The following is a 21964-nucleotide window of genomic DNA, read 5'->3' on the forward strand; positions in this document are numbered from 1 at the left end:
ATTCATGTTGATGCATGTAAATCTAGTTCATTCATGTTAACTACTGTATAATATTCTATTGTTTTGGTTTATAGAGGTGTTTATAATTTTTTTTTTCAGTGAATCATGTGATGAGATCCTCAGCTTGGGGGAGGAGGAAGGGGTAGTAGGAGGGGAAGGGAGCAGCGCAAGGGAGAACTGAACTGGAGATAGAACTAGAACTACACAATCAGCTCTCCTGGTTCTTAGGCCTTCAGACTTGGACTACAACTACACCAATGGCTCTCCTGGGTCCCTAGCTTGCCAACTGCAGACCTTGGAATATCTCAGCATGAACAACAGCGTGTTTCTCTGGAAAACACAGCTTAAAACACTGCCTAACAATCCACCCCAAAAGAAACATTTTGCTTACAATTTTGTGATTAAGGAATTCAGGAAGAGCTTAGCTAGGTGGCTGCATTTGCTGCATTTTGAGTCTCGAGTCACTGGGGCTGGAGAATCAATTTCCAAGGTGGCTTCTTCACGCGTCTGATATCTCATTCTCCAGAGTTTCTCCATGTGACTTCGCTTTTCCAGCATGATCTCAGGGTAATCACACATCTTACATGGCACCTGGCATTCCAAGAGGAAGCAAAAGCTCCAAAGAGGATGTGAAAGCTGCCACACCCATTAAGGGCTGAGTCTGGAACTGGCAGTGCCACTTTCACTGTATTCTACTGATCAAAGCAGTCACACGCTCCTCCAGATTAAAAAAAGGTAGAGAGAGCTTCCCTGGCGGCGCAGTGGTTAAGAATCCACCTGCCAATGCAGGGGACATGGGTTCGAGCCCTGGTCCGGGAAGATCCCACATGCCATGGAGCAACTAAGCCTATGCACCACAACTACTGAGCCTGTGCTCTACAGCCCGAGAGCCACAACTACTGAGCCCACATGCCGCTACTGAAGCTTGCGTGCCTAGAGCCTGTGCTCTGCAACAAGAGAAACCACCGCAATGAGAAGCCCGCGCACCACAACGAAGAGTAGCCCCGCTTGCCTCAACTAGAGAAAGCCCACGTGCAGCAACAGAGACCCAACACAGCCAAAAATAAATAAAATATTTACTAAAAAAAAAAAAGGTAGAGAAATAAACTCCACCTCTTGATAAGGGAGTGGCAAGGTCACACACTGTGGAAGAGAATACAGGATGAGATATATTTTGTAGCCATTATTTGGAAAATAGAACCTACTACAGGGATGATAGACTGTGGAAGAGTGGTTGGTTGCAGTGTGAGTTGTTCCCATAACTGTGCTAAACAATAGAAGGTGGTGGTCAGAATGAGGAGCTTGAAGTTGACATTTTTCAACGGGATGCAAGTACTGGTGATGACAAAGGTCTACCACTGACCACAGAAATGAGGTGGCTGAAGAGGAATGGAGGAAAAGTTCACTGGAGATAAGGTGGTCAAGTAACCAAAAAGCCAGAGGGTGGAGAATTGGTTAAAATGATAAATGAAACAAAGACCCTTCCTTGAAGGAACTTATCTCTTATACAGATACATCTTGTCTCCCACCCCCACCCCCCAACCTTCTCTGTAGCTTTTTCCCTCTGACAATTGTGAATGAGTGTTTCTACCCACCCACCTCACCCACAAAAATACAAAATAGCATAATCTAAAAAAGAAAGATGTACCTGAACACCAAATTAGTTGGCAGAACTGTTCAATTTAGCTAGAAACAGAAAAATTTATCTGCACATTAATATTCCAACTCTTAATACATGGCTGATTTTTTTTCAAGATCGAAAATATGCAGAAAAGTTCCCTGCTTGATGTTTTTATTTATTTTAAAAAGTTTTATTCTGCATATTTAGAAAGTTGAGTTTTTTTTTTTAATAACTGCAAAAGAAATTCAGTCACACCTAATGATTAACAGAATGTAGTGGTGTATTATCCAAACAAATCGTGCTGATGTGCCATAATAAATTGTCCATTAGTAAAGAAAATACATTTTAGGGCACAGCATCATATCACAAATTACAGTAGGGATACTTTGCAAGAATTTATTCAAACTAGAGAATTCTGAGTAACTATCTTTTGAATGCAGCACTTAAAAATGTAACAACTCTGTGCATTCTTTTTCTTAAAAAAAAAATGACCTTGTGTGTGTCACAGAAGTGCTGCTTTATTGCTGCAGGGGTCAAAGTTCAAGGCTCAAGAGGTACAGGAGAGAATACAAAGGTAGCCTTAAGAAACTTGGTTTTGGGGCTTCCCTGGTGGTGCAGTGGTTGAGAATCCGCCTGCCAGTGCAGGGGACACGGGTTCGAGCCCTGGTCTGGGAAGATCCCACATGCCGCGGAGCAACTAGGCCCGTGAGCCACAACTACTGAGCCTGCGCGTCTGGAGCTTGTGCCCTGCAACAAGAGAGGCCGCAACAGTGAAAGGCCCGCGCACTGCAATGAAGAGTAGCCCCTGCTTGCCACAACTAGAGAAAGCCCTCGCACAGAAACGAAGACCCAACACAGCCTAAAATAAATAAATAAATGAAAACAAAAAAAAACTTGGTTTTATGTATAAAAAAGAAAGTTTATAAAAGTTAATTTACAAACCAAGAACAAAGTGGTATGCATGCCTTATGTATAAGCATCCTTAAAACGTCAAAATTTTTGAAATGCATAGCCAAAAAACCAAAAACCACCACTGCCCCTTGCCAAAACCTGCTTGATGTTTAGATCAACGTCACATATTATTTATATGATGAAGTCTTTCTAAATTTGACTTAACCAATCTCCCTAACATGTAGGCATACACAGCTTCCTTAGACTTATTTCCTTTTTAACTATCAGATAGAAAGTAGGAAATAGTCTGTGGTGGGGATAGCCTTCTACAACAAAAATCAGTTAATAGGTGGCATAGAAGGTAACTGGTAAATGGTACTGTCCATTGGAAACATGGAATGTTTTGAAGATTATATGAAGATCTATATCCTTCCCTAATCATTCTCAAGGTGTCAAGGGTATATTTGTTAAGAAGGTTCTTGATTTTAGGTGACCAGAACCAAGAAATTCTAAGTAGGCAAATTCAAAATATTCATCCAAACATTTATTGAGTTAATATTACATTGTCAAAGAAACAAAAGTGAATAAAAATTCTGCTTTCAAAAGGCATACAGTCCAGTCGAAGAGAAAGCCATGGATAACATCATGATATACAAACAGTGTAAACACTGTTACAGTGTTATAAAACAAAGCTCAGTGTTATAAGACAAAGCCCTGTAGGAACAGAGAAAAAACAATTTTGACTGGTAAGAAGGGATGACATTCCAACAAAACCGAAATACAATTTTAACAGACTGGTTGAATTTAGAGAATAAAATAAGAAGACACAAAAACAAGTACCTGTCTAGCATGTTTGAGAAATGCTAAGAAGTCCAGTGTGGCTAGAACACAGGATGAACAGAATCACGGATGGATCATATACATGACAGTAACAAGTTTTGCTTTACTCTGTAGGTATTAAAGAGTGATTACAGATTTCTGAGCTAGGAAAGTTAGGTGGTGTGCAGATCTATAGGTTAGGTAAAAAGCTGATAGCAGAGTCCAGGAAGATATGGAAGCAGGAGATTGAAAATATAGGTACTATTAGTTAAGAGGCTCCTGTAAGAATATAAGAAAGAAATAAAGTTGGTCAGAACCCCCAAATAAAATTTATTGGTGAACTGAGTTAGATTGGGAACGTTCTGAACTGAATATAGAAAAGCAAAGAAAGTATCTTAAATACTTATAATTTAGTAGTTTAAAGAAACACAACTAGTTTAAATTATTCCTGAGTAAACTATAACTTTAAATAGAAAATAACTACAATGTACAACATATTTTATAATGACTTAAAAAGGCTATTTACATCTATATTATTTATTTTAAATACCAGCAAAATGCAACTTAAAAATAACATCACATCAACTTTACCAATTATATACACATAATTTATGCAAAATTTTTAAGGATTTTTGCCCCATAGTCACACAATAAGGACACCTCTAATCAACTTTTTATAATTAGCTGACACACATTCATATAATACTAATTAATTTTATTAGCCTAAAAAAACTAAGTGACATATGGCCCCAAATAATCATCCATTTACAAAACACTATTTACAAAATACTATTTGCTGTGTAGTCAACTAATATTTATTGAGCACCTCCTATTTTCTGGCACCAAAAACACATTTACTACCTTACAGAATTCAAAAACACCATCCTTCAAGATAGGTAACAGTATTTTTTATATAACAGATGAGAAAACTAAGAATCAGGCTGACAGGAATTTGCTTAACACCATAAAGAGTAACATATTTAATTATATTAACTGCCAATTCTAAGGGATCATCTATTTTTCACATTTGTGTTGTTACGACTATGTCTCCGCTTTTACGTTTCATTTTATTTCTATCACCATTATTTCTCTTTCCTACTTGTCTCTCCAAGGTCATCACCACCTATCTATAATTTCTTTTACTAAAATACATGTAAGTGGGAAGGTGTAACATTAAGTATTACTCTATCATTCTGGAATTTTAAAACGACATATGCACACATTTTAAAAAGTTACACATATTAAATAGATAAAAACCATAATTTTTAAAAAGTATTAAAAAAATTAACCTCATTGAAATTTTTGGTTTATAAATATAACCTTAAATACAAGGTGTCAAGAAACTTAAATGACTGTGTATTATGATGGTCTGCCACATATAAGGTACATATTCTTTCAAGTTTAAAGTACCTCTCCTAAGAACTGGGCTAATGGTTGATTCCTTATTTTAGTTCAATTGGAATAAAACTGTAACTGGAGTATTTTCCTTTATAACATAGAAAACTACAGCCCAAAGGCCAAGCAACACATAATTTAATAAATATTGAGAAGAATCCAACAGTTAATAATATCAAATGCTAGCCAGCATCTAGTTTTATGTAAGTATAAGATTATCATATAGAAAACTTGTTCTATTAAAAGTATCTAACTAGAAAGGGAAGAAATTATAAAGAAACAGACTATGTTAGAGATCTAGTTAAGTGCCCTCTTTTTACAGATTAGAGACTGAGAATCTTGATAAGTAAGTTGTCCAAGTCACATGTCAACGGTAGAACCAAGACTGATTCCTGAGCCTGATTTCTATTCTGGGCTCTTGTTTACCATATCCGTGTTCTCTCATTTTACGACTTAATCATATTATTTATTCACTACATTTTAACTTCAAATTTGGAAAATTAACAAGTAATGAAACTTCTTCTACCCAACAACTCTCTAGTTTTTCTCAAAAATGAGCATTATAAGAACAGGATGCAGTTCATAACATTAGAGCACCTGCTTAGCTTCATTAAGGTAAGAACTTTACACAGGAAAAAGTTCACTTTCATATAATTTGGTTTGGCAAACAAAAAGCTTACATAAAAGTCACAGCTTTGAAACCTCTTTAATCTATATCATAGTAACTTCATACGTTGTGAAATGGTTTTCTATAATCTTGACATTTTCTTCAGATAGCCGGTTTTCCTGTTTTAGCTGCCTTATAAGAGCTTCCAAAGACTTCAATCTTCCTAGAGTTTGTTGTTCTTGTAACTCAAGGAGAGTTATCTTTGAATGTAGTTTAGAGACTTTCTGCCAAAGATGTTCCTTACTTACATCTTGTCTGCAGTAAGAATGCTCAATCTGTAAAACTTCCATCTCATAGTCTACATCCTTATATGAGTCTTCAACATCTATGTCTTCTTCCACTTCCACCTTTTCTTTGGGGGCAGGTATAAAAGAATTAATTGTAGGTTTGGAATTTTCTGTAGGTACAAAAATGGCAATAACAGATTCTTTATTTGTGTTTAATTCTTCAACTCTTTGAGTAATTGTGCTGAACAAGAATGGATTTTCCTGTGCTGACTTAATTTCCACAGAATTATTTGTAAAATGTGGGTTAGCAAGATGATTGGTAGTTATTTCAAGCACTTCTTGGGCTTCCAAAGACTGCTGAATACCTTCTGAATTTGAAGTTGTCAAAGTAATAGTTGTAGAATTTAGATTCTCAAAAGATGTGTGAAAACCACCTATACCTATGTCTTGATTAACTGATGTTTCCAAGGTAGGTTCTGATTTTCTGGCATCTTGTTTAAGCAGATTAAAAGTTAATACATTATTTTGTACACTTTCTGTTTTTGGATCTGGTGGCTTTACCAAGGCAGATGAATCAAGTAATTCTGCATGTTCAGGGACGACATCTGTGTCAACTGTATTCTTCTTTGGCTCATTTGATGAAAACGACTCTTCTGACTTGGCTTTTAGGCATATTTCTTTATCATCTTTCAATTTTTTCTTCTGAGATTTTTTTTTGGAAGGGTCTTTCTCCTATAAAATAATATTTTCAAATTCTAATAAAGATGTCCTTACTAGGCTTGTTCCCTTATTAGTTAGTGCTGACTATTTCAGTACAACTATGAGCAGTATACTGGCCAAGCAATTTTATTCAGTTAAAAAAATGTTTCCAGTATATAACAGCTCAAAATATACTTGAAAGCATTTTTTAAAAAACATTACGCATAATCAATATATCAATATAATGGGGAAAAATCTGAGATCACTCACAAGACCAGTAAAAAATCTAGATCATTAATTTACATTAATAACTTAACCTGATAATTTATGTATGTGTTATCCTTGGCTCCTCTGAAGCTATGCTTCAAAACGGTTTAAATCTTTAAAAAATTATTACACTTTCAGTAAAAGCACAAATTAGTTTTTCTTTCTCAAATATGTGTTTTCCCAGCAGTTATCTTTCCCTCTCATCCCCTCTACCTGATTACCTGCCACCCTGCAATCTGCCACCATGCTCAGCATTATCCCCTTCTCCCCTACTCCCTGCCTCCAATACCTGATTGTCTTCAGGCAAAGAAAATATTGTTGGAATTGCAGTTTGTTTCAAATAGCGAATACCCCATCTGATGTCAAGAGAGTCAGGAGTAAAATGGTCACTACACAGGAACTGGTATTTACTGGGAACCCATGAATCTCGTTTCATATTCTTTAACCATTTTTCAAGTCTTTCTTTGTCATGTAGAGGAAACCTGAAAGTAAAAAAAGGAAAACTTTGCTATATTTTAACAAGTTTGCCAGATTCCAGGCCTGCACATATAGGTAACCTATGGGTCAAGTGCCACAAAAGCAAGACAACCACTCCTACCATACAATAGCATCTTCATGACAACTACTACCATATCATCTCTGCAGCAAAGAGGACTAAGATATGAGATGTGTAGCCAAAGCTTTTGTCTGAGAAGAGTGGCTTGTAAAACATAACTCAGAGTCCCTTCAAGTAAAACCTATACTACTACAGAGAATAAAATCTATTCATATTTGCTATGGATTACATTTCTTTTTCATGCTGTTGTGTAGTTTGCCTAGAACTAGTGAAGAGTTTTGTAACTACAAAGTCCTATTCAAATATATTTCATAGTAATATAACAAGTCAAACGGTTTCTTGTCTATAATTCAAGAAGTATTAAACTTCAAGCTCTTACATTAGTATTTTTAAAATATGGAGACATTAATTCAAACAAATGGTTTAGCTGACATAAAATGAGTACTCAATCTTATAAAACTTCTAATCCTCCATTCTCTTTACTGGAATCAGCCTCAATTCTACCCATTTGTAATTTAGTCCAATATTTAGTCTTCTACAGCTTGGGTAGATTGGGAACTCTAAAATTCAAGTATTCAAGTTCTGAAAGAGAAATTGACACAAGAACTAAACATGTTAAAGGACAGACTCAGATATTTTATAACATGAAACAAATAGAAAAGATAGAGAAAGGTAAAACAGCTCTTTATACGTGTTGTTCCTGTACTGAGTGGCCTGGATTTTTAGAGTTGGCTCTAACGTACTACAATGTGTTTTATGGGTAAAACTGGACTAATGGCAGAATTTGACAGAAAACTTTATTCTACCAGTCTAATCAGGTTTGAGTTAAACTGTATTAAACAACAGTGATTTATACTTCTTTTGAAGATTTTACAAGAACACAGTCCAAGACACATATACTACATAATAATTTCCTATTTTTAAAAAACAGTAACATAGAAGGTTCTCATACAAAAAGCAGCTGTTATACATTCCTCCCAATCACAACCATTTATGCTTCGTAGTAGCACGATTTTTTAAAATAAATATTGATAACTTTGTAAGATGCTAGATGAAAAGAGTCTGGGTACTTTGTAGGAAATAATTTTTAACCCTGATATCCTTCCGTGGAAAACTCAGATTATCTGCCTTTGGAAGTTTTTACCATAGATATAATATTCATACATGGTTTGAAAAATTTTTAACCTTACATATATAAATGACTTAGGTTATAAGTATGATAGGCCTAACAAGAAAAGGCATTTAATGGCAAAAAGAATATTCTTTTCAGAGGACTGGAAACTCTACTAGCCACAGATAAGTTTATACCTTTTCTGTTATAGCTAAAATGAGAATATGCCTTTTACAAAAAATTTTTTTAAATGTTATTTCATGTATACGGATGCCCTTTGTAAATTATTTCTATTGTACCTATATGCTAAGTTATCAAACAATTAAAAAAATACACTTTGTGAATATCTTTATTGGTAATTGTATTGCAATGCTTTCTTAACAGGTAAATCTCTAAGAACTCTCCTAGAATATGTTTCTGGAACAACTTAGTATCTCTACATTGGTTCAGTTTGTTTGACTGGTAATTTTGTTTCTCTGTTTTATTAATTCTCCCCAAAACATAAAATAATCACTGGTATAAACTGGTCACCATATGTATATATTCACTGAATTCTCAAATTAGTATAAATTTATTTTGCAGCTTGCTATAGTGTTAGTATGAGAAAATTCAATTCTTCAAGTTTGGTGCTATTAGAGGAATAAAACTAATTCAATTTTTAGTTTGCTGATTACACATGAAATTTCAAAAACTCATTTAAATACTCCACTTTCAGTAAATTCATTTTGAGGAAAAAATTCTTTATAATTGACTTCCTCTGGCATTATTATTTTTCCCTCCTTAAAAATAGTAACTATGCAGTCCACAAAGATTAAAGAATTTTTAGTCTGAGGTTATGACACCCCCAAATCCAAGGCCAAGTAAATATGGAAAATATGGGGTTAAATCAAGCTCAACATGATCCTTTGCTACAAACCTCCTCAGAGCCAGAGCCATTAATATACTAGCATATATTTCTCCCCCTAAAATCTCTCTTTGCAACTTGTGGAAGGGCTTCGAGAAAGATAATCCTGGAAATATTGCCACAAGGTGTGATTTATTTGGACTTATCAGTTTTTTTCATTAGTTAAGATAATGGAAAGCAGCTGAGTCATTAGTGAACAGAAAGCTTTAGGTCTAAAGTCAAATAAGCTTCACAAAATAGCTAGTGAAAATTCAAAGAAAATTAAAGACAACCAGGTTAGGGCTAAATTAATTATTTTTAAATACAGGAAATAGAATATTCTAAATACGTTGACTTTCATAAACACTAAGCACGTTATGAGTGCCAAACGCCATTTTACGTCTTCACACACCACGTGTGAATTAGGTATTATTAGTGCCTCCACTTTACAGATGGGAGGTCTTAGCTAGAAGGGTTAAATAATTTACGTAAGGTTATTCAGCTACAAAGTAGTGGAGCCAGTATTTGAACCTAACTCTGGCTTTGGAGTCTGGCCTCTTACTTATTACACAATACTGCTTCACTATTCTTCCAGATAAAAATGGGTACTTCTCGGGTTCCACGAAAATATTTCGTGGCCGTAGTAATTTGGAATACAGGTATTCCCCACGTCTCCAAAGTTCGCTTTCTGCCACTTCACTTTTAGGAGAGTTAGGTCTAACAGGTACTGATGCCCGAACAAGATTTTCGCTTTTACAGAGAGGAGAAAAAAAAAAAAAAAAAAAGCAATTGCTTCCTCGCTTAGGAAAGGCTTCAGAGTAACGCTCTACGTTGGGAGAGCGGGGAAAACCTGTTAGCCCTTACTTACCCTGCTCTCTGAACGAATGGAAAGTATCTAGAGCCCTGAGCAGGAGACAGGTTGTAATTCTGGCTCTGCCACAAAACTTTCAAGGTCATTTACTTAACCTTTCTCAAAGGCCTCAGTTTCGTCAGGAGAAAGTGGAATTAAATAACAACTATGCGACCTAACTCACTGCAAGTGTACGTTAACTTTAAGTGCACCTTCCCACTTGGCACATTTGATGCACCTGAAGTGGTGGTTAAGGTCGTCAATGAAATGAGGCCCGGGGAGGTGGGGAAACGCTCTGAAAATCAGGGAGCATCGCGCAAACGTGACTGCTTTAGGCGCCCTATGAACACTCCAACAGGCCCCAACGCCTCGCCACACGCCCAGCGACCTCCCTAGAAATGTCAGAACATTTCCAGGTAAACTGAACTCGAGCCTTCGCGCCCTCCTCCCGCGGAGGGGCCGAACACGGCCGCAGAACCAAGGACGAATTTATAGAGCTGACAGGAGATACGCCAAACCCCAACCCCAAACGCCACAGGACTGCGACCCAAAGGCAAGCTGACGCTTCTGCGTTAGGGACAACTTACGGGTAAAAACTCAGCTTCCGGTCTTTACTGTTTCGTCCCCGGCGGTTCTTACAGCAAATCGCTGCGCAATAGCGGGGCATCACTGCGGCGAGTCCACAGGAGACCCGGGCCGCCGAGGGGCGCAGGCGGGCCTTCCTCGCTGAGGCGGGGCCGCAGATCCAGGCCGCCGGAGCCACCGCGCCTACGCCAGGCTGGGCGGGACGGAAAGACGGTGCAACCCTCGACTCACTTCCGCTTTTGCCGGCTTCAGTACGGCCCTTTCGGGGGTTGGGGCCGGAAGTGACGCACAGGCCGAGCAGCAACAACAGTTTTCCACGTGCGCGTAGGGCGCCAGGGTCAGGTGGGAAGGCGGGAGCCAATAGGAAAGTGTTTCGTGTAGGTCTCCTCCTGAGGTGGTGGCGCGAGCAGCGGCCGGCCCGCCTGTGGGGAGCTGGCTGTGAGGGGACGCGGCGGCGACGGCAGGAGTGTGAGGTCGGTGGACAGGCGGCAGTGGGTGCGCACCAGCTCCCGGAGGCCACGGAGGCCGGGGTTAGGGGGGCCGAGCCGCGCAGCCTTGTGGAGTAGCTGGTCAGCATCGCCGGCGCCTCCGGTCTCTGAAGGAGCAGCTGTAGCTGGAGGGTGCGAATGAGGGATGAGGCCGAGGTCTCCGGGAGGGGGTTTAGGCCTCGGTGTCCGCCACGGTCGCCGCTGGGGCTTCGGGCTGCCTGGTGTTCTTGAGAAAGAGAATAGGAGAAAGGAGATGGTCGAAGCACGGTGTAGTGCGGTTTTTTGGGGGGGTTCTGCCGCTGGCTTTCTCGGGTGTCGGGCAGCTCCTCCCAGGGCCGGACCTCGAGCCGCGGACAACCGGACGGCGGCGCAAGGTCTGACAGGGCGAGTCCAGCCTAACCAGCCCCTGGCTCTGGGGAGTAAGGCCCAGGCTTGCCGTCCGCCGGGTCTCTCTTGGGAATGAGGAGTCAGTATAACGCAGAAGTCCGTCTTTTAGGAGAGTATGGTATATTCAACTTGAAACTGTGGAGTACGGTTTATGAAACTGGGAAGATGCCTCCCTGTCAGTTTTAGACCCGCCCTTTGACTAGGGATCCGTCACAGTACGCGCTCGGTTTGTGTTCTTTAAACCAAGAGTTCGTACTTGATCCTTGGTTCCCGTGATTGTGGGTAACTCTCTGGGAAGAAGTAATCCATCTGCTAATTACGCTCCGAACGGGCCAACAGGAGAGGAGCGCAGGCACTTTGCACAAACCAGAGCGTCTTTCGTCCGCTGTGTTATGTCATCCTAGGTTCTTAAGGACTCCTGTGGTACGGTGTTCAACAAACAGGGTCGCTTGAATCCCAAGTCATTTAATCTGTGCTCTCAAGAATTCTAAGTTGAATTCTAGGTTCAAACTTCTTTAAGGTTAGAGAAACATTTTAACGACTTCTGAGAAGCTAGAAAGTAAGAATTTACCTTATCTAAAGTACAAACTATGAAAGTTCATTTTTCTGGCAGCCTTCGCAGAAATCTTAAATTCTATTAATTATGAGTTTTTAACAAAACCCGTTTATCCATGCTTTTTTGTTAAATATTTGGGATCTTACAGTTTTTTTTAAAAAGAGATTACGTTCTGTTGTGTTGCGTTGTCAGTATTATGTGATATTGAGATTCTCTGTGTGCAATCCTTGGCTCACCTTGCTGAAATGAAAACTGAAAGTTTCTTAGGGAGGGAAGATTACTGCTAATTTAGACATACTGGGCTGATTACCTTGGTAATGTACTTTTTTCCCAGTAAGTTAAAATTTTTTTAAAATCCCTTTAGAATATGAATTCTAGAAGAGAAGATTGAGATAACTGAGATCATTTTAAGCTATATTTTTGTAACTACTGTGTTTATGGCCAGAGTATTAGTGGAAAGGCAAAGCCAAGAAAGATTTTTCTTAATTTGGTTGAATTATATTTGCTCTCAAGAAGATTACAACCGATTTAGGGGTAGTGCAGCCTGTATAAATGAAATAACATGGAAATAGATAAAAGATGCACTGTATATGCTTAACATTTTGATATTGATTAGTATACTTTGAATCCTAAAAGCTCATTCAGTTTCTTTTAAAAGAAGAATCTTAAGATTACTTCCATGGATAATATTTTTTTTTTCTTTTCTTTTTTAGGATATTAGAAATGGCTACTCCCCAGTCAGTTTTCGTCTTTGCAATCTGCATTTTAATGATAACCGAATTAATTTTGGCCTCAAAAAGTTACTATGATATCTTAGGAGTGCCAAAGTCAGCATCAGAGCGCCAAATCAAGAAGGCCTTTCACAAGTTGGCCATGAAGTACCATCCTGATAAAAATAAGAGTCCTGATGCTGAAGCAAAATTCAGAGAGATTGCAGAAGGTACGTAAATGACTATCTACAAGGTCTCACAGGTATTAACTAGTAAAGGAGAATGATACCTAAGAAGTTTGTATGTATTTGAAGGTTTTGTGGAGGTGGGAGGGAGAGTGGGATCTACACATGAATATAGTGAGAGTGAGATTCTCAAGGCTATTCTCTTATAACATACTTTGATCCTGGATGTGTGGAAGTATATACTTTCATTGGCATTCAGATCTGAAAATGTTGAAAATGTATTATTTCATTCTTTTGTTATTTATAAAGTTGCTTATTGTTTCCATGTCAAAAGGAATTTTAGATACCCAAAACTTATGAATTAATTGAAGAAAGTTTTTATGAATTATGGAGATTAAATATAAAAATATTAAGCATAAAAAAATTAAATAGACTCTAAAATGCCTTTTTTTTTTTCTTCCTCACTTGGTGTACATCTCAAAGCCACATTTGTCTTTAAAGGAAAAGTACGAAACAAGTTTTGACTTAAGACTAATTCTAAAACAAATTGCATCTCCTGAGCATTTAGTAATTAATGGTGGGTGGAGGTAACTGAGTAGGGAGTTGGAGTTAAACATTTACTTCAACTAGTAAGTGAAAAATGTGAATTCCTCTGAATTTGTTCATTAAATTCTTTCATACAAGTGATGATTTTGCGCAAATAATAAGAATAACTCTGAAATTGTTGCCCCCATATTTATTTGTATTAATAGTAGCATTTATTTAACAAATATTTATTGGTTATTTACTAGAGGCAGGCATTGTGCTAACTGCTGATAGTATGCAGTGGATAAGACAAAGTCTCTGCCTTTTGTGACTTCTAACTTTTTTCTCATGTTAGTAGCATTTGGTTTTATTTGTGATGTGAAATACTTTCATAAAATAAATTTAAGAGGTTTGGGTATATGTAATTTTGATTACTTTCAGTTACTAAAGTATTTTTGTTTCTTTCAGCATATGAAACACTCTCAGATGCTAATAGGCGAAAAGAATATGATACGCTTGGACATAGTGCTTTTACTAATGGTAAAGGACAAAGAGCTAGTGGAAGTCCTTTTGAGCAGTCGTTTAACTTCAATTTTGATGACTTATTTAAAGACTTTGGGTTTTTTGGTCAAAACCAAAACACTCGGTCCAAGAAGCATTTTGAAAATCACTTCCAGGCACGCCAGGATGGTTCCAGTAGACAAAGGCACCATTTCCAGGAGTTTTCTTTTGGAGGTGGGTTGTTTGATGACATGTTTGAAGATATGGAGAAAATGTTTTCTTTTAGTGGTTTTGACACCACCACCAATCGACATACAGTACAGACTGAAAATAGCTTCCATGGATCTAGCAAGCACTGTAGGACTGTCACTCAACGAAAAGGAAATATGGTTACTACATACACTGACTGTTCAGGGCAGTAGTTTGTCCTTTTTCTGTTCTCTTTAAACCCAACTAGTTGACTCTTCTTCAATATCTTTGATGCAGAACCAATTTTTTGTGAACTATTTTGACAAGTGCATGATTTCACTTAACTTGATATAGCTATCAAATATATTTAAATTGTTTTTGAGAAATTCAGCAACATTCAGTTAGTAGAGAAATAGCTAATTATTAATTTCCCTGATTAGGCAAGGTTCTTTAAAAAATATTATAATTCTGCCTGGTCTTTTTTCTGTACCTGCCCTTGGGCTTATTAACATGACCAGTTTTATTACCAAGGAAAAAATGAATTTGCCTGATAAATATTTAAAGGTTAAATTTTAAAAGTTATTGTAGATTTAAATTGTGTGAACTTGAATGATTTTTTTGCAGTGAAACCTTTGCTAATTTAAAATTGCATGCTCTGTAGCATCTCTGACTTGGGTCGCAAAACGTATGTGAAACTGTATAATTGAGTCGTTCAGCAAAGGATAGCAAGCAGTATCTTGGTTAATTTCCACTGAAAGCTTCAGAAAGGTATGGTTTAATATTTATCAGAGAACCATGCAGAAGAATTTGAGTAAAGGAAATGATTGTATTGCTCATAGTCATTTAGACTCAAAGAAAGTTGAAAACTTAACATTGTCCAGAGTTTGTTAACGTGTTTGGTCCCTGGTTAATGATCTTGTAGTGTTGAAATCATAGCTATTTTACACATCTTTTCACATTTCTTTCTTAATTGTTGACGCTTTAGGTCTTAGTATGGATTTACGTATTTTTGTGTGTGTGTGGTTTTTCTTCTTTGCCCTCATCTTTAGAGATTGACTAATACCTCATTCTGTTTATAAAAACAGCCAGTAATTTCTGTGCAACCTTATTATGTGCAATATTTTTAAATCCTAAGAAATGTGTGCTTTTGTTTTCAGATAGACTTATTTCTTTAGTTCCGCACTTTTCCGTGTTATACTCCACATGAGTATTAATCCTATGGATACATATTAAAACTAGTAAATATCTCATACACCTTTGTGAGTGAGAGAAATATAATATTTACAATATGATGTTCTCTGTTGTCATTTTATTGTTAAAAGTTTATTCTGCAATTCTGGAGACAGGGAGGGTATATAAGCAATTGGGCTGCTTACACTGATTGTAGACCATATTCTAGAAGTTACTTTTCACTAACCTGAAACCCTGAGGTGACCTTGTTAGATTGCCGTTTAGTAAGTTCTCTTGCTTTCTTATCGTCCTCCATCCTCCTTCCCTCACAGATTTTGGTAGCTTGAAGATTTTGTTAATTATAATTTTGGTGTATTTGCTTGCTAGGAGCAAGTATTCTTGCCCCTGCTGCTTTCCTCTTTAGGCCTGGTTGGGAAAAAGCAGACTTTGCATGAAGCTGTATTTGTTAGTGATCATCTTTAATTTGAAATCTGTGAAGAAAATGAATTTATTCTATTATATTTATGTACCTTAATTATTTTCTGAAAGTTATATCTACTAATTTTGTTTGATAATAAGAAAATAGCCATACGTTGTATTTTGGTCTGAGGATTATCTGTGGCCTATTAAACAGAACAAATGAGGAAAAAAAAAATTTTTTTTTCAAATGACGATGAACTTCAAGGATTATTTTAATATTGTTAGCATCTGTACCCTTGATTATCTTTCTTGTTTTTCCCATTTTAAACATTTATTTGAACCCCTTCTTTTTTTTTAACCTCCCATTTGGCTCTTTGGCATACTTTTTGCAAGGAAAAATGTACCATGAATCATAACTCTTATGATACAAACTAAATATAAAGACGCTTAGGTCATCTACAGGTATGTGTGTGTGAGTAGTTAGTTATATAAGCAACTAGAAATTAGACCAGTAATCAACATGCAAGTTTGCTCAGTAATTTAAAATTTTTCTTCTTTATAGTTTATACAGGTTGAATGCACAGGGAGAATGGTAAACTCCTGTAGTTATGAAATGACCAAGACAGTAGCTTAATCTACACTCCCTACACAAGTCAACACATGAAATTTATCACTTCTTTTCTTCGGTGTAAAATAGTAATATTCATAACATGACTTAATCTTTTTCTTGAACTAATTTCTGTAATTATTCAAGTTTTCTGGATTGAGTATGTCTTGCATTGGATGCTATAGTGCATGGGGTAGGCATGAAATTCTTTTGGTGCTGCAGATTGGTAGGTAGTTTTGTGCTCTAAATTTCAGGTCCAATTCTGAGATTAGTTCCGTGAAAATTTAGGTTGCCCAAGGTCAATTAAGAATTTGTACAATCCTGGGATAGTTATTCTAATTTTTTTGAAGTAAAAGCAAATAAAAACACACTAGAGGAAAATGAGACCATTGCCAAACAGAATAAAGAAGAGATTGGTATCAGCAGTAGGTCTCTAAGGTTTTAATTTTTCATGTTAATGCTGGCATCTTTAGTTCCAGGTGACAGTTTGAATAAAATCAGTCATGATTGTTTCCCCTTTTGGTCCCAATGACAGAAAATATAATAATGAAGTTGTAAACATGCTGTAAAACAACATACAGAAGTTTTGAGGCATGATATAAAGGAAAAGGTATAAAACAGAAAAAATTGAATTGAGAGGGAAATCAGAGAACCACAGTCAAGGTGTCCTGGAGAAGCTTTTAAGTCTCAGATTTTTAGGGGGGTGGGGCAGGGGGAAGCAAAGTGAAAGAATGGGCCAAAGTAGAACTTCATGGGGAACCCTTGCCCTTTTCTCTCCCCGTCAGGTAAACTGTTGACAGCTTTTTCTTCAGGTCAGGGACTTAGGATAACTCTTCGAAGAAAGAGATTATCCCCGGGCAGGCTCCCCATTTGAGGGTAATGAGATGCCAAAAAAAGAGAAGAGGTGAAGTGAATTTTCACTTGGTGATGGAGTGGGTGCTGGTGAGTAATAGCAGCCCTCCACTCCCAGAGTAAATAAAGCCATCTTACTTTGGCATGTGTAGGGAATAGTAATTTCTGCGTGCTGACCACATACTCACCTGCAGTTGCCTGCAGGTTGAAATACCCTGACAACTTACAAGAAACCATAGCTCCTATTCAAAAAGGAGCTTTAACACAGGCATACGTAACTGCTGAAGAAACTGCTTTTCTCATCTGTCTGTGCAAGTTGATGTAAGTCCTTCATAAACACATAACAGATGCCCAAGGAATTCAGACACTTAAGGAAAACCAACAGTAAGGAAGAGAAACCCTAACATCCAACCCTGTATTTACTGACATGCATCAATGAATCAGGCATAGGTCCTTATCTTACCTAACCTGCTTACACCAAGGTTTCCTTCCATGTGGTGATGGTGTCAGACAGGATTAGATGAAACAATATGAATCCACATTTAGTTTACATTTACATCAACCACAGCCAAAGTCAGTGGAAGATAACAGCAGATGTGCAGTGTGTATGTTCCCTATTGTTAAAAAACAAAATTCACATGAGTAAATTTTAAAGATCTTACTGGCTTTATTCAACGATTCATGTGTCAGGCAGCTTTCCACCTAGCTGATAGAAAGGAGCTTTGAGGAACTAAACAACATGAAAGACTTACAGGCAGGAGGAAGCAGGACAAGGAAGTTATACCAGCAAAAAGTTGTCGCAAGGTCACTTTCCTTTAGGGGATGGCAGGGGTCTATCAGGCAGATTACGTCACTAGTGCCCATCAGGTAGTTCCTGATTGGGTTAAGATTCCATTTCTGGGAGAGCTGAAACAGTACTTAAGCCTTGGTTAGATGTTGTGGGGCTTAGCATAAACAACTCAGTTTTGGGCCTCTTATCTTATTTTTCACGCTACCATGCAGGCCTTATTTTGACTATCTTCTGCGAAATTCAGACTCTTCCTCTTAGCTCAACTTTGCTACTCAGACCAGTCTCCAGCTTCTCTTCATTCCTTGCCCTGTGGTTGAACTACCCAGTGAAGGGGAGCAGAATTTGCCACCCCCAAAATATGCCTCTTTGGCATAAGGATTATCTTACACTGATTATTGTAAACAAACAAAATCGTAGGAGAAGCTCAGAAAACCAAGTAAATGGTACCCTTCTATAAGAGACGTTTACATTTATAAGGAAATCTTCATTTTTAAGTGTGTCTCCCTCTCTGGACAGGGAAGAGGAGGATGACTAAATCTCTAGGAACTCTTAGCAGTGGGGAAGGCATGGGCTTAAATCGACACAACAACCATATCCTTGCTTATTGTGCTTTGCCTGAAAATCTCCTATAACTGCCCCTGACTCCAATCATCTTTTTCATCTTTTTGTGTCTTTCCGTAGGTGATGGCTTGGGCCATTCCTGAGTGTTACTCAGTTTTCCTGTCTATCTCCCATATATACAGGAGGTACACGTTATTAAACTTCTTTTTGTTTTTCTCTTGCTAATCTGTCTTTTATTACCTGGGCGAAGGTGGGGGGGGGTTCCTCAGCAAAGAGGAGGACCCTCTAGGAGGGTAGAGGAAAAATAATTTTTACTCCTCTACACTAGATAATTTGCTATGCAATTTTATTTATTGTCATTCATAATGTAAGGAGTATGGGGTGCAGGTGCTTACATTCTCTTGAAAGGAGATCGGTAATAACCATAATAAAATAATTACCATTGACTTAAATAGACTGCCAGTAATTTCTCCAGCAAAAATGGGTTTATTTGGGATCAACAAAGAGTTGCCATTCAGGGTCTGTAACCATGGCAAACCACATCCAATTCCCCAGCAAAAATGGAGAGGAGAATTATTTCATAGAGGGGAAAAGGAAGCCGAGAGGGTTATAGTAAAGAGTCCATGGCTTTTCATTGGCTGAGTTGTGACAGTCTCAGCCCGGCTCTTGTCAGGAAAGAGAGGAAGTCTTTCTTCTTCCTGTCAGGCTCTGCTATGGTGGTAAGGTGTGAGAGCTCCCATTCTGGTCTACCAACTCTATTTAAATAATTGAGATTTCTGTTTATTAATTTTTTACTTTACTATGTAAGGTGATACACTCTACAAAAGAAAGTGTAATACAGGGAAAGGATATTGTCAGGGCAGGCAGGTCAAAAACATGTTGCAATTTTCAACCGGATGGTCTGTGTAGGCTTCATTGAGAAGGTGAATTTGCAGGCTTGAGTTATTTGTATGGAAGATGGAAATGTGTGACAAGTTCTAGGAAAAGCAAAGAAGCCAGTGTAGCTGGAGGTCAGTGACACGGGGAGAGTAGTTGGAGATGAGTTTATAAAGATAGTGGGGTAGGGGGCAGGACAGATCATGTAGGGCTTTGTCAGCTTTTGTAAAGGGTTTGGCATTGGAATGTGATGTGATAGCTGAGCTTCGAGCAAATAAATGACTTTATCTTCTATACGTTTTAAAAGGATCATACTGGCTGCTGTGTTGTTAATAGACTACAGAGGGGCAACAGTGGAATAGAGAGGCCAGTTAGTCTATTTCAGTATTCCAGGATGAGAAATTGATGCAGCTCACACATTACACCAGGAGGGTAGTGGTGGCAATGGTGGGAAGTGGTTGCCAGTAGGAATTGCTTACCGATTGGATATAGACGTGAAAGAGGAGAAAAGGCTGATTCCAAGTTTAGTGTTTATAGAGAACCAGAAGGATAGTTGCCATTAACTAAGATGGGGAAAGTTGCCAGAAGACATTTAAGAGGGAAGATGGGAAATTCAGTTTGGACATACCAACTTAGCGACAATGTGTAGAGGGTTGGAGATAGGCCTGGAATTTGGAGAGAGTGGAGCTGAAGATATGTATTTTGGAATTGTCAAAATATAGGGAATATTTTAAACCATGAGTGTAAATGAAATCACCAAGGGAATATTTATAGATATAAAAAGAAACAATCCAAGAACTGAACCCTCAGGTGCTCTAAAAGTACAAGGAGAAAATGAGGAACCCACAAAGGTATCTGAGAAGCAGCAGCCAATGAGTTAGGAGTTTTGTGTCTTGAGAGAAAGTGAAACAAAGTTTATCAAGAAGTAGAAAGTAGTCAACTTTGTAAAATGCTGCCACTGAGTCCAGTAAGAAGATGCCTGAGAAGTAGCCATTGTTCTTTCTAGCAATATAGAGCTCAGAAATGAACTTGACAAGACTAATTTTTATCAAGTGGTGGGGGTGTGCCTCATTGGAGCAGGTTTAGAGAGAATGGCAGCAAAACTAAGTGCTTTTAAAGAAATTTGGAAAAGAATTTATACTGAATACATTTTTGGACAGAATTTTTAACATGGATATTTTACTAGAGTTTCAATTATGACTCCATACGTGTAGCAAATAGCTTGCTCTTCAGAATGAGGTTCTACAAGATGATAATAAATATGCTGTGAAAAAAAAATCATGTTCAAATAGATTTGTGAAATACAGATTAAGCTTTGAATCTTGTTAAGTGTTTCTTTATAAGGGCGTTCAGTATTGTGCTTTATAAGAAATATATGCTTGGTCATTTAGATGATCAGAATACATTTTTCATGTATACAGTTGACCCTCAAACAATACAAGTTTGAACTACACAGGTCCACTTATACCCAGATTTTTTTCAATAAATACTTAAAATTTATCTTAAGTACTACACAATCTGTTGTTGGTTGAATCTGTGGTTTTGGAACTGTGGATAAAACAGGCTGCCTATAAAGTTATACTCAGATTTTCCACTGCATGAGGTCAGTGCCCCTAACACCCATGTTGTTGAAGGGTTAGCAACTTGGCTTTCATTCAGTTCCCAGTTCCCAAAACCTTTGGAATTTCCTGTGATGACAGCAAAGCAGTGTCTCTTGTTATGCTAACAATGTGACTTTTGGACCATACCTAAGGATGGGGGCTGGTTGCTAGAAGTGGTTAGAGGGTTGGAACTTTCAGTCCCACCCCTAGGCTTTTGGAAAGGGAGAGGAGCTGAAGATTGAATTGGTAACCAATGATTTAATCAATCCTGCCTCTGTAATGAAGCCTCTATAAAAACCAAAAAAAAAAAGGAGAGGGTTTGGAGAGCTTCCAAATTGGTGAACACATGGAGATTAGGGAGAGTGGTGCACCTGGAGAGGGTGTGGAAACTTGGTGCCCTTTCCACATATCATGCTCTATTCACCCCTTCCATTTGGCTGTTCTTAGTCATATCCTTTTATAATAAATCAGTAAGTAAAGTGTTTCTCTGAGTTCTGTGAGCCTCTCTAGCAAATTAATAGAACCTGAGGAAGGAGTCCGGGGAACCTCCAGTCTGTGGCCAGTTGGTCAGAAGCACAGGTGACAATCTGGGCTTGCGGTTGGCATCTGAAGTGAAAAATAGTCTTGTAGGACTGAGCCCTTAACCTGTGGGATCTGACCCTGTCTCCAGATAGTGTCAAAATTGAGTTGAATTGTAGCACACCCACCTGCTGTTAGGAGCATTACTTGGTGGTGTGGGGGGAAAACCTCCCTAAAACATGTTGGAAATTTGGGTCCTTGAATACCCATTTATTGGGCTTCTCAGAGTTTTTAATAAGCTAACCTATATTGTGAATCTCCAGTAGAGATAATAAGTATTGTTTGGACCGTAGAATCATTTTAATTGAGTACCAAATCCAAGTGTGCCACAGCAAAAGCTTGGTGAATACTGGCCTAAATAAAACTGAATAACAAATCATAATGAATTTTTAGAAC

General features: G+C 37.9%; 2 protein-coding genes across 3 annotated transcripts; one reads left to right on the forward strand and one right to left on the reverse strand.

Moving 5' to 3' along the window:
• Positions 1–3034: 3034 nt before the first annotated feature.
• THAP5 (THAP domain containing 5) lies at positions 3035–10764 on the reverse strand. Its single transcript, XM_068549307.1, has 3 exons — positions 10574–10764; positions 6876–7068; positions 3035–6352 (listed from the first exon to the last, which is right to left on the reverse strand). Exons 1-3 carry the CDS (start codon positions 10651–10653, stop codon positions 5438–5440), a joined length of 1188 nt encoding a protein of 395 aa, XP_068405408.1. The 5' UTR covers positions 10654–10764; the 3' UTR covers positions 3035–5437.
• A 177-nt stretch (positions 10765–10941) lies between these two features.
• DNAJB9 (DnaJ heat shock protein family (Hsp40) member B9) lies at positions 10942–20900 on the forward strand. Of its 2 annotated transcripts, none has more exons than XM_068549308.1 (3): positions 10942–11044; positions 12716–12942; positions 13891–20900. In XM_068549308.1, exons 2-3 carry the CDS (start codon positions 12726–12728, stop codon positions 14343–14345), a joined length of 672 nt encoding a protein of 223 aa, XP_068405409.1. In that variant the 5' UTR covers positions 10942–11044; positions 12716–12725; the 3' UTR covers positions 14346–20900. The 2 variants fall into 2 exon arrangements, with proteins under 2 accessions (XP_068405409.1, XP_068405410.1); XM_068549309.1 differs by lacking the exon at positions 10942–11044 and adding an exon at positions 11052–11191.
• The last annotated feature ends 1064 nt before the right edge of the window (positions 20901–21964 follow it).

Source organism: Eschrichtius robustus, chromosome 8 (assembly GCF_028021215.1).
Source record: "Eschrichtius robustus isolate mEscRob2 chromosome 8, mEscRob2.pri, whole genome shotgun sequence".
NCBI classification, from domain to species: Eukaryota; Metazoa; Chordata; class Mammalia; order Artiodactyla; family Eschrichtiidae; genus Eschrichtius; species Eschrichtius robustus.

Excerpts from the sequence above, each read along its gene's own strand:
- THAP5 (XM_068549307.1), bottom strand. The coding sequence starts at position 10,653 with ATGCCCCGCTATTGCGCAGCGATTTGCTGTAAGAACCGCCGGGGACGA. Across the intron at positions 7,069-10,573 it reads CGGAAGCTGAGTTTTTACCC|GTTTCCTCTACATGACAAAG; the intron begins GTAAGTTGTCCC and ends TTTTACTTTCAG. Across the intron at positions 6,353-6,875 it reads CTTTGCCTGAAGACAATCAG|GAGAAAGACCCTTCCAAAAA; the intron begins GTATTGGAGGCA and ends ATTATTTTATAG.
- DNAJB9 (XM_068549308.1), top strand. The coding sequence starts at position 12,726 with ATGGCTACTCCCCAGTCAGTTTTCGTCTTTGCAATCTGCATTTTAATG. Across the intron at positions 12,943-13,890 it reads ATTCAGAGAGATTGCAGAAG|CATATGAAACACTCTCAGAT; the intron begins GTACGTAAATGA and ends TGTTTCTTTCAG.